General features: G+C 43.4%; 2 protein-coding genes across 5 annotated transcripts in view; one reads left to right on the forward strand and one right to left on the reverse strand.

Annotated features, from left to right (window-relative positions):
* Positions 1-12991, forward strand: part of TRMT6 (tRNA methyltransferase 6) — a 65939-nt gene that overhangs the window by 50801 nt on the left and 2147 nt on the right. The window contains exon 13 of one of the 2 annotated variants that reach the window (XR_005836897.1): positions 12354-12459. Coding sequence is in view for 1 of the 2 variants with exons in the window: in XM_040637994.1 (XP_040493928.1) it covers positions 12354-12378 (25 nt within the window). In the remaining variant the exon portion in view is untranslated. Of the gene's footprint in view, positions 1-12353; positions 12650-12991 lie in introns of those variants that run through there. The other variant, XM_040637994.1, reaches the window with a different exon arrangement.
* LOC103674415 (shieldin complex subunit 1) overlaps positions 1-12991 on the reverse strand; it is a 129798-nt gene that overhangs the window by 26298 nt on the left and 90509 nt on the right. The window lies entirely within an intron of this gene.

Consider the following 12991-nt stretch of genomic DNA (forward strand, 5'->3'; position numbering starts at 1 on the left):
AAAGGGGCTTTGGGCAGTCAGAGAACACAAGAGGTGGTACCCACTGAGGAGCTGCTGAGGAGTGTTTTCATGAGGGAATTCCTTCCCAGCATTTCTTAGACAATTTATATACTTTCCAGATATCAAATTCTGAGACAAATTGAGAAATTGGGAAAAGAGAAAATATTACAATTCTCCTGTGAGAATTAAAGCTTAACCGTGAGCAGAGAGATACCACTGGTCTGAAGGGATCCGTTGAGGGGATCCACTGAAAGAACAGGAAGCACTAGCCCTGGAGTTGAAGGTTCAGGGAAACATTTCCGGCATCACGGTTTGATCTGCCTGCTTGCGTGTAGCTGTTACTGTATTGTAAGTGTGTGTTCCAGGTCCCACCCATCTGCTGCTAACTGAGAGACACTTGCAAACAAAATAAATATGAATACATTTATACTATTATAATATTTGGGTATTTGCTATAGGCTACATTTTTTTTGTATATATAAGCTGTGTATTTCTCATTCATTAAAAATATTTTAAGAAATAGGGGTACCTGGCTGGCTCAGTCAGTAGAACATGCGACTCTTGATCTCAGGGTCATGAGTTCAAGCCTCAAGCTGGGCATAGAACTTACTTTAAAAATATATTTTTATTTTTAAAGAAATCCATAGAGACACCTGGGTGGCTCAGTCGGTTAAACATCCAACCCTTGGTTTCCGCTCAGGTCATGATCTCGGAGTTCTGGCATTGAGCTACCCCCCCTCCCCAGTCAGGCTCCATACTCAGTGCAGAGTCTGCTAGAGATTCTCTCTCCCTCTCCCTCTGCCCCTCCCCACTCATGCATGTGCACACGTGCTCTCTCTCTCTAAAATAAATAAATCTTTTAAAAAAGAAATCCACAATAATAAGTAAAGAATTTCTGATTTTTCTTAGCATAATCTCCTCCAGTCCCATCCATGCTAAGTGAAATAAGTCAAGCAGAGAAAGACAATTATCATATGGTTTCACTCATTTATGGAACATAAGAAATAGGAAGATCAGTAGGAGAAGGACGGGAAGAATGAAGGGGGGTAAATAGTAGGGGGAATGAACCAAGAGAGACTGTGGACTCTGGGAAACAAACTGAGGGCTTCAGAGGGGAGGGGAGTGGGGGAATGGGATAGACCAGTGATGGGTATTAAGGAGGGCACATATTGAACGGTGCACTGGGTGTTATATGCAAATAATGAATCATGGAACACTACATCAAAAACTAAGGATGTACTGTATGGTGACTAACATAACATAATAAAAATTATTATAAAAAATTTAATTTAATTAAAAAAAAGAATTTCTGATTTTTTACTTCCAAGTCCCAAAGATTAAGATGTTTTTGAGAATTTAGAAACACTACAATGGGGGCGCCTGGGTGGCACAGCAGTTGAGCGTCTGCCTTCGGCTCAGGGCGTGATCCTGGCGTTCTGGGATCGAGCCCCACATCAGGCTCCTCCGCTGGGAGCGTGCTTCTTCCTCTCCCACTCCCCCTGCTTGTGTTCCCTCTCTCGCTGGCTTATCTCTGTCAAATAAATGAATAAAATCTTAAAAAAAAAAAAAAAAGAAACACTACAATGAATGAGGATTTAAGAGGATGGTGAGTCTGTTTTGAAATTTTGCCTGGGGCCAATCTTATTCCTGGAGGAAAACTAATGGTCTCCAGGAGGCACAGGTTTCTGCAGGAAAGCAAAGCTATTTGGTAAAAGTCACAGGCTATGGAAGCCACAGGGATTTGCACTTGTCTGTCTTATCTCCCATGTTCTCAATTTCACCTAGAAACATCATTTCACTTTTGCCTTGGCTGACAAGTCAGCTTATATGCCTAAGGAGGCTTAAATGAATGTGGTAACTGAGGTGCTGTTTGGTCCAGAATCCGAGGTCTTTTAACTACTTTGTGGCCCAAAGCACTCAGAGGCCAAATAGTAGGATCTGCGGCTTCCATTGTGCCGACTGCATGTTTTCCAGCCCAGACCAGTTCAGGTGGAACCAGACGTGATCACACTATGTCACATTCCCAGCAGTGATTGCTCTTTTGAGAAGAAATTATTCTGTATCACCCTATTAGAGACAACGGCTTCTATACCAGATACCCTCTGGTCCTGGGAGACTGGCAAGTGAAGAGAGGGCATGAATGAAATTCAACAGGTCCATGTTTCACTTCTCATTTCAATCCAACTCAAAATGAAAGCCTTGTGGACTTCCACTAACAGGAATAAAAGTCATCCTTGGAAGCCAGGACAAAGCCAGAAAAGAACTCATTCCTCTTACACTTTAAGGAGTGTGATCGACAATGATCAACCTCTGTTCCACTCACATTTTGGTATGTGGCCGGAGGAGGGGAGAATTGAAATTCTCATTCTGGTACAACAAGTAGGTCCACTCCCATACAGGTAGATGGAGAAATGTAAGATGTACATCATATGGATGTAGATGTTGTCTGCGGTGAAGTAGTGATGTTGATGCAGATATTGTAAATGCTGTGATGAGGCTGTCCGTGACACAGAAGTAAATGCAGATGTAGCTGATGTTGACGCCAGCTCCATAGAGTAGCTGCCAATAGAGACATAGATGTGATTGGCATAGCTGTAAACATGGCTGCAGTTGATGTGGATGATGGATTAGAGTTTCTCAATCTCAACACTACTGACACTTTGGGTGGAATAATTCTCTATTTTCAGGGGCTATCCTGTGCATTGTAGGATAGTTAGCGGCATCTCTGGCCTCTACTCACTAGATTCCAGGGCCATGCCTTTCCTGCCGGGAGTCGTGACGATCAGAGGTGTTTCTCTGTGTCGCCAGATCTCTCGTGGGTACAAAGTTGCCCTGGTTGAGAACCACCGATTTAGACAATGTAGATGTAATGTCAGGTAGGCATTGATGTGGATGTGAGCATAGGCAATGCAGGTGATGAACAAGAAAGTGTAGCCGTAGGTAATACAGATACAAACATAGATGTCGGTAAAGAACATGTGAAGACAGATGGAGGAGATGATGTAAGAGGAGATGTGAACGCTATCACTCTGAACATAGATGTAGATGACATACGTGACATGGCTAATGTTGATGGTGTAAATGTAAGTTGTATGATCTGGGCAGAAAAATGCTGATATTGAATGTGATGCAGATGAAGTAGATGGGGTATAACCAGAGTTCAGGTATATGAGGTAGATATCTAGATAGGTCAATATAAAAAGAATTTTCCCAACAGGAATTTAAGCTTTTTGAAGATGAGGATCATATCTATACATATTGATATCTCCCAGAGCAATTTGGAGGTGCTCATGAACGATCTATTGGTTGTTTAATTAGTTCTACCCGTTAAGAGCCAATAAAGTTATCTCTTACACTCAAATACGTTTTCAATTAAGAAAACAGATTGTCTTCAGGAAAGTTAGTGGTTATTTAAAACTCCAAGTTATAAATAAAAGTATGTGGGTAGACATTTAAATACTCAAAACATATCCTGCATATATTTTCCCAATATTTTGTTATGAAAATTTTCAAACATACAGAAGACTTGATAAAAATTTACAAAGAAGACCTATATACCCACCACTTATACTTTATCATTAACATTTACTCTACCATTAACGTTTACTTTACTACATATAAAACATTTACTGTACACTTACTATACTATATAATATAGTTGTTTAACTCACATCTATCCATCTGTCCATCCATCACTCCATTTTATTTGTTGATCCATTTCAAAGCAAGTCCTACATGTGTTTTTCACTGATTCCTTAGAAGACAAAATTCCCCCAACTACTACTTTTGACTTCCTATAATTACCTACTGTCATCTTGCCTAGGATGGTCATAGGTCACCTGTGATGTTTTGCAGATTAAACCTTTGTAGGATTTAGGAGATCATCAAGACATTTGTTAAAAATTTGAAGCTGAAATTCAAGCAAGGATAAACCCAGAGATTATTAAGGAGGGACACTGAGAACAGGCAGGCTGTTGCATTTCTCCCACTTCTTTGGGAGAGTTTTCAGACCGCGGGTAAGCAGCATCCTGTCAGGAGTGGTTTAAGTGTAGTGTTGCCTGAAGGCAGAGAAACTGCCCTGTCATCTCTTTAGGTCCTTTTTGGTAGGATTCTGAGGTCTGATTCTGAGGTCTCTCAGTCTTGACTAAAGACGGATACTCAGATTGAAAAAAGAAAAAAATTAATGACAAAAACCAGAAAGACATTAGGCTTCAAGATATAGATAGCTTCATTAGTACAAGATCACATGAGAAGCCTCAGATGGTCTCTCAACTCATTCAGTAAAGCTTTTTTTAAAAATTTTATGTATTTATTTATTTGAGAGGGAAGAGAGAGAGAGAGAGAGAACATGAGCAGGCGTAGGGGCAGAGGGAGAGGGAGAGAGAGAGAGAGAATTTCTCAAGCAGACTCCATGCTGAGCCCGCAGCTTGATGCCGGGTTTGACGCGGGGCTCGATCCCACAACCCAGAGATCATGACCTGAGCTGAAACCAACAGGTGGATGCTTAACTCACTGAGCCACCCAGGTGCCCCTTCAGTAAATCTTGGTAGTGTGTTCATACATCAGACAGCAACTGAGTAAACGTTTCTGCTTTCACGGAAGTCCTAGCCTTTCTCACAGACATTGCCAAGTTGTCAGCTCCCAGCTGGCTGTCCCACAGTTTAAGCAAATGCTATTCACAGTCCTGAGGAGCCTCACCTCTTCCCTAGAAATGAGCAATACTGTATTCTTCAGAATCACAGTTCTCTACATACTCAAAACTCATTATGTGTCGCAAATTTGTAAATCCCTCCGAAACATCAAAGCTGACAAGAACCCGCTGGAAGTACATTGGCTGGGGACTGCAGCATTTCCAAATACCCAATAAGATGTTGACTGAGTGGAGGGAGGTGTCAGTCTGTCCAGTTTATTGAGTTGTTACAGGGCTGTGGTCAGTCTGAGCTGCCAACACGTTACCCGGCAGGGCTAAAGAGGACTAGATGTGGAGGGACCCTGTGACATGTGTGGAGAGCCCCTGAAGAGTAAACAGTGAAGTAAGCAATCGGCACCGGTCTGTACTGTGATTTGGTTTGGGGGTGACACAGGTGTTCCTCCTACTTGATTCTGGGAAGGTTTCCTCTGGGCTCTGATGGGTGGGGAACAGAAAGTTTGTCCACAAGGCCGGAGGATGAGACCACACAGAGCAGCAGATACTGTGATGCCCAGCCTGCAATCTCCTTGGGCCTTGACATTGCATGTATACCGACGTGACTTCCAACCGCCAGTGTCTGCTGGCATCTGCCTCTTCAGCTGAGGGCTCTGTGTGGTGGCCGGGGCCCACTCTGCCCATGCACACAGCAGGCCAGACGCGCTGCAGTATTAGTGCCTTCCCGGGGGCCGCCTTTGACGAGAGACCGATGGGAGCTGGTGCTCATGTACCCTCACTCTCTCCCGCCTCGTGCAGGGTGACTCTGAGGCTGCGTTCTGGTGCCCTGAGTTCTGTAGTGGGGTTGAGTTCCAGTTGTCCACGGGAGCAACTTGCTTGATGGTACGCCTCCTACTGGCCTCCCTCTCTCCCCTCTCAGCTCCTCACTCTCCCACTCAAATAAACTACATGCACTTGAATTTGTGCCCCAGAGTCTGTTTCTGAGGGAACCTAACCTAAGCCACACAGGCAGTGCACAAATGCTCTGAAGGTCCCTCTGCCTCGTTATTTTCCGTCTTGTAATCCGTGAAGGCAATCAGAAAGCAGGGAAGACAGGGCCTGCCAAACTGTCTTACCTCAGCCCAGAAAACTCAAGGGCATCTTTTCCTAGCAACAAAGAAGTTCTGTGCCTTCGGGCACAGCTGTCACAGTGTCAGCTCTGGCTTCGTATTACTCACCCACGCACCACCACCTCCCATTATGGAATTTGAGAGCCATCAGAAATACACTGAGGGAACAGGGGCACAGTCCTCGCTGTTGCAACAAATCTCCTGTGTCCCCGTTCATCTCTGCCCCAGCCTGATACGTAGCAGCATGGTGCAAGTCCAATCACTAACGGAGACCTTGGAGAAGAGGTTTTAATGGTCCTGGAAGCCCCTGTGCTTACACTGAGCATCTGAGTGAAAGTCAAGGGGACAGATTGATCTTTGGTTTTCCCCCAGAGATTAGGCCAGGAGACAATCACTGAAACACCAAGACACAGAAGAAACTGCTAGCTCTTCAGCGAGGTTAAAGCCTTTGCAACTTAGTGCTAAAAAAGTGCTGTTTAGGGGCACCTGGGTGGCTCGGTTAAGCGGCTGACTTTTGATTTCGGCTTGGGTCATGATCTCAGGGTCCTAAGGCTGAGCTCTGCATCAGGCTCCTTGCTCAGCAGGGAGTCTGCTTGGGGATTCTCTCTCTTGCTCGCCCTTCCCCCTGCTTGCACTCCCCCCACCCCCCAAAAATAAAGAAATAAATCTTAAAAACAAAAAACAAGAGTGCTGTTCTGTTGATGTAATCCATTTTGGGGGTTAGGAAATACCTCCATATTTTGTTGAAATAAAATTAACTACTGTTGTCTATGTCTATACACTAACAGAAGTTCAAGTGGAGAGATGGGCAGGTCATTTGCTGTTATGGGGAATGCTTAGCATCCTAATCCCCTTTCCTCTATGATATGGGAAATGATGAGAAGCAGGATTCACCCCCTACTATAGAAGGGAGCCAAACCAGATGGCCCTTTCCCTGCCCCCACCCCTGCTAGAGAACAGTCACATGATCCAGCCTCAGCCAATCAGATGTTCCCACACAGGACTTAATTTAGACTCAGGGACAGTTTAGAATTTAGTGCAGCAGTGGCACCTAGGCTCGCGGCCATAGCTGCAGTGGTATTCAACAGCCAGAGTGCAGCAGGGCCAGAGTTAGGAACATTCCAGCCAGACCATCCCTGCAGCATGACCTCAGCTGTGTTCCTGCTGCCCGGCCTCCTTCAGATCCTGCCTGTTTTCAAAACCTGATTATCCAGACTTCTGGTCAATTCTGTTTGCCACCCATTAGCCTTCTACTAAAGTCAGCTAGAGTCCACTTCTGTTGTGTGCAATCCAGAACTCTGACTGGCACAGAATGTGATATCCCCTAGTATAGAGAGTCACCCTGGAGGTCGGAGACCTGGGTTCTTGTTGGGGGGGGGCATCTAGATACCTATACAAAGGGGTCTTTATCTCATTCCCTGCAGAGGGCTTGACTGCATAATTGCTAAGTTTCCCTTACTGTTCAAAGTCTATGATTCTCCGTGAAGTGTTGGCCAGTGAAGACCCAAAGCTGCTTGAGTTTCTGCATCCTCAGTGACAGGGAAAGGTGTCTGGAAAAAGATGTCACTGTGTGAAGCCCACAGATAGGTCTGACCAAATCAAATAATCAAAGAGTGCCTCAAGCCACTATATGAGTGCATAGGTCTCCAAAGGGGTGAATGTACCTGGTAAACATTACTTTGGGCATGTCAAGGCCAAGGATATCCATGGTTGGTTTGTTTATAAAGGTTTTATTTATTTATTTGAGAGCCAGAGAGAGAGCACAAACGGGGAGGAGTGGGAGAAGCAGCGTCCCTGCTCAGCAGGGAGCCCCATGTGGGCTCAATCCCAGGACCCTGAGATCATGACCTGAGCTGAAGGCAGCACAGCTTAACCAACTGAGCCACCCAGGAGCCCTTCCATGGTTCATTGAATAGTGTCCATAAGTCTCTGCTATATGAGTGGTCCCACTGGAGACAAAATCAGAGATCAGACAAAGAAAATCAGAGGTCAGATAGCGAGAGTGACTGGCACTTTTATGTATGCAGTAATCTAAATAATTGTATAGCCATGAGAACAAGTCTGAGGAGTGGGAAATGTGGTCATAACATGCATAGAACACGGATTTTTAGGGGGAGAGTAGAGGTCACTTGCTTTGAAGTGTTTCCCATGTTCACACTATAACATATGCTAGAAAAACCCACTGTAAACACGATGAATCAGGAAAACTTTTGCAGTTTAATGATAAACCAATTTATGTGAAGAGTAATTCCAATTTTTACAGGAGAGCAGCTAGTGCCGATTGAAAGAGGTTGAAGAGATACAAATGCAATGGTAGAGCCTTGTTTAAATCCTGATTCAAATAAAACAACCGTAAGAAGGCATTTTTGAGACAGTTGGGAAAACTTGAACATGGACTGAGTATCAACTAACATTAAGGAATTACAGATGATTATCTTCAGGGGTTCATGGTCAGGTGGTGCTCTGTTTTGTTCTGTTGAGTCCTTCTCCATTAGCGATAGATGCCCTGTTCACAGGTGAAATAAAAGAATGTCTCGGATTTGCTTTAAAATAGTCAAGCATTGTACGCCTCAAAGTGTGGTCTGTGGATCAATGCCTGTTTACAAATTGCGTGCTGTTGGCCTGCGAGAAGTGCAGATATTAAGAGTAAGTGTTTAGAAACTGTCATGACACTTCGCGTTGTCATGGCACCAGGGCAGGGATTAGTGTCTCATTGGCCAGGGAAGAGCCCAGGCTGGGCGTTGTTGAACTTGCACGGTGAGCTCTATGTGCCATGAGCATGAGCTGTGTGCTGGAGCGGGCCAGGACGGAATGGACGTTAGAACAGGCCCTTCACTGTTGATAGTTGAAGAAGCAACACTTTAGCCCACACACAGAAAGCGGGTGGGTGTGTGTGGGGGGGGGGGGAATTAATGAAAAAGAGCAGCAGAAAGCTGGTGGCTGTTGAAGCGAGCTGATGGGCACACAGCACAGTGCTCTCTGCATTTGTGAAAAGTTGAAAATCTCCATCATTTGGTTTACTAAAAAGTTAAAAAGATATCTAGCCTGTCAAGAGAGATATTGTAAATAGGTACGTTTTCAATACATTTCCTAGATTTGTATCGACACAGATAGCATATGTATAACAAGTGTGTGTTTCACATAAACTACTCTAGACGGGACACGCAGAATAATACATAGTTCACGTAGAGATTATATGTCATGGTTCAGGTAAACTTTATTTTACAGAAGTCATGGGTAAACAAACAAAGTAACTTGCTGCATCATGAGCTTGATGAGCTTTTATTATATAATAAATTCTGATTACATAATAAACTCCTTGAGGCCAAGGTTCCTGTGAGATACCACTTCTGTGTCTCCACAGGACTCAGCTCAGGGGACCGCAGAGTAAATGGTGCTTAATAAACACTGGCTGATAGGCTAAACTCAGGAAATGAATCGCTCTGAACAGTAGTTTAATTCTCCGTGCAGTAACTCCACACTGCTCAATCGATTTGAAAATCAGTTTCCCGAATCCACCCTCGTGGAGATTTGTCACAGAATGTTTGAGCCTGAGGGGGACTTGGAGCTTTGCTAATGTCCTCATTCTGCAGATGGGAATGAGGCCTGGAGGAGTTAGATGAGCCTCGCTGGACATCCTGCTGGTTAATGGCCTCTGCTGCCTCCAGTCGGACTCTTCCTTCTGCCATGATGTTTCCTAAAAGGGTCAAAAGTCACCTCCTACTTCCGCCTACCCCTTACTCCTGGTTTAAAATTGTGTGGTTTCAGTTGCAGGAAAGAGAAAGAGTTGTCAGGCTGGCTCTACCAGGAGGCTGAACAGAAGATGGGACCCCACAGAACGAGTTCATGTCATAATCTGTATTTACCCAGGACTGGTCTGTGCCTAGCCTGGCTAAGATAAGCTCTCTAGCCTTTAGGAACTTTCCATCTCTTTGGGGAAAGAAGATGCACACACGTTAATAGCTCCAGGAAGTTCCTACTGTGTAAGATTAGAGCATAGGGGCGCCTGGGTGGCACAGCGGTTAAGTGTCTGCCTTCGGCTCCGGGCGTGATCCCGGCGTTCTGGGATCGAGCCCCACATCAGGCTCCTCCGCTATGAGCCTGCTTCTTCCTCTCCCACTCCCCCTGCTTGTGTTCCCTCTCTCGCTGGCTGTCTCTATCTCTGTTAAATAAATAAATAAAATCTTTAAAAAAAAAAAGATTAGAGCATAAATAAGAGGTTGGGTAGAGTCATGGGGCTAGAGAAGGGATGGGATGTTTTGGAGGCCATGGAGCTTGGGCATAAGGTCTGAGGACTGAGAAGAAGGAAAACACTTAGATTAGAATAGCATGGGCCTGGGTTTGTGCTTCACCCTGCTGGTGTTAAGAGCTTGGGAAGTTTCTGGGAGGTAAGGGAGGAGGTAGAATGGAATCCAGTACTGACTAGATTTAGGAAGACCAATATGGCAGCAACAGTGTGTGGGAATAGCTGGAAGCAGGAACCTTAAGGAGGGCTGTAAGGAGATAAAAGCCTGGAGCAGGTGATGGCGGTAGGAGGAGAAAGAAGCAGATGTAAGAATTTCAATTTTTAAGCAATACCCCCCCCCAAAAAACTCCCCCCAAAAACCAACACTACCTGCCGGTGCTATTCTAAACACCATACAAATCTGAACTCATTTGAGCATTCTGAATTAGGTACCATTGTTATTTCTGTTTTACAAATGAGGAAACTGAGGCACAGTAAGATCAAGTAACAGGCCCAAGGACACATGCTAATAAATGATAGAGTCAAGATTCATACCCAGGCAGGGGGCTCCCAGGTCTCAGCTCTTAACAACCACTGTGTGCTATAGTGGAATGTTTAGAAGCAGAAGTCATGATGAATCTAAATTTTTTCAAGCCTGAGTGACTTAGCAAATGTTAATGCCATTGATGGGTTACATACATCAAATAGGAGGAGTATTAGCCTGCGGGAAAGAGGATACACTTGACTTTTTATACATTTTGTTTAAGGTGATAAGGACACATCTGAGTAGAATGTTCCATGGGAAATTAGAACGACAGGCCAAGCTTGGGAAAGACATGGTTGCAAGGTTTTTTTGTTTCTTTTTCCCTCCAACCCTTGAAAAATGTTGTGCCACTTCATTCTGGCCTCCATGATTTCAAATGAGAAATCTACTACCATTTGAACTGGTGTTCGCCTGTAACCAAGGCATGCATCGTTTCTCTCTGGCTGCTCTTCAGATTTTTTTCTTTAGTGTCCAGAAGTTTAATTATGCTGTGTTTTGATGAGGATTTCTTTAGATTTATCCTAGTTCAGGTTCACATTAGCTCTTGACTCTGTAGGTTTTGTCTTTCACCAAATGGAAGTTTTCAGCCATCATTTCTTTGAATATTTGTTTAGCCCCACAATCTTTCTCGTCTCCTTCTGGGATTCTGATGATATCAATGCCAGTATCTGTTGATACTGTGCCACAGATTCCTTTTCTTCCCCCAGTCTCTTTTCTCTTGTTTGTCGGATTGAGTAAATTTGATTGAACTGTTTTCAATTTAGCGATTCCATCTTTTGTCATCTCCACTCTACCACTCAACTCATCCAATGAGGTTTTTTTCTTTTTTCTTTTTTAGTTTTGGTGGCTGTGCTTTTCAGTTCTATAATTTCCACTTGGTTCTTTTTTGTAACTTCTATTTCTTTGATGAGGTTTTCTATTTCTTCATATGTTTCAAGGGATTTCATAATTACTTGCTGAAACCATTTTATGGTAACTGCTTTAAAATCTCTGCCAGATAGTTCCAACATCTGATTCATCTCACTGTTGGTGTCAGTTGACTATCTTTTCTCACTCACATTGTGATTTTCCTGGTTCTTGGTATGACAAGTGATTTTTTTTTTTTTTACGGTATCCTGGACATTTTGCAAATTATGTTGGGAGACTCTTAATCTTGTATAAATCTTCTATCTTAGTAAGGCTGCCACCCTGTTTGGGCTTTGGATTTTTTTTTTTTTAAGGTTTACTTTGGTAGTCTATAGTTGCAATGACAATTTTCTGAGCCCTTGCAATGCTGTTTTGGTCTACTTTGGCTTTGCTTTAGCTCCCACTGAATCCCTGCATGTGATGCCTACATGGATATCATTGGGCAGATGTAGGGAATGCCCTCAATCACCATCGGCCATTGCATGGAGGCCTGGGAGACACTGGGCCTGCTGGCACTACTAGCACAGATGAATGTATCTACATCGTTCATTTTTTTATTCTAGCATTTTTATGATTTTATCTTTTTACTTTTTATTCTTAATCCATCTAAAATTCATTTTGATATCAAGAGTGAGGTGAAGAATTTAGCCTTTTTTTACTCTCCTCCCCCAGTCGGGGAACCAACTATTCTAAAACCATCTGCTAAAAATTCCACCTTCTCCTTAACAAATTTGAAATGCTACCTTCATCAAATTCTCAATTTACATGTGCATTTATATCTATGGGCTGAACTCTTTTTCTTTGATTTGTCTACTTTTGTTGCTGCTTGAGTTACTGTAGAGTTAAAAATGTTTTCGTATTTGACAAGTCTAGTCCCTTCTCTTTAATTTGCTGGCTATTCACGTATATTTTGCTTTTTAAAAGGATTTGCAACATGGCTGCAGGGTAAAGAGAGGCAAAGGAAGACGTGCCTTGACCTGATAGAAGTTTCTTGCAGTGTTCCGGGAGAGAGATGGTGGAATACTAGAAGGTAGGATGGATCATCTATCCCATTGTCTTCCAAATTTCAGACATTTTCTGGTATGCCAGCTGTATAATTTTTGACATATCTATATGTTGTCTGCATGGTTATTAACTTTTTCGCTAATTCAATTCACTTTTTAAAAAAAAGATTATTTATTTAGAGAGAGAGAGAGTACGACGGGGTGGGGAGGGGAGAAGGACGGAGAATCCCAAGCAGACCCTGCTGAGCGTGGAGCCTGACACAGGGCTCCATCTCACAGTCCTGAGATCAAGACCTGAGCCAAAATCAAGAATCGGACGCTTAACCAACTAAGACGCCCAGACGACGCCCCTAATTCAATTCTCTTTTAAATTGTAAATATTTGGATTAGGCTTATCCTATGTGCTATCTGTAAAAGCACAGATTAGATGCAATAGTTATATATTTTTCTACCATATTAAGCTGAATAGATAACAATGAAAATAAACGTTGTTTGTCCATGTAGCACCTACCGTATACCGCCAGCAGTTTGAGGAACAAAGGGTCTGAGCAAACCATT

This window comes from Ursus maritimus, unplaced genomic scaffold (assembly GCF_017311325.1).
Source record: "Ursus maritimus isolate PB19 unplaced genomic scaffold, ASM1731132v1 scaffold_22, whole genome shotgun sequence".
NCBI classification, from domain to species: domain Eukaryota; kingdom Metazoa; phylum Chordata; class Mammalia; order Carnivora; family Ursidae; genus Ursus; species Ursus maritimus.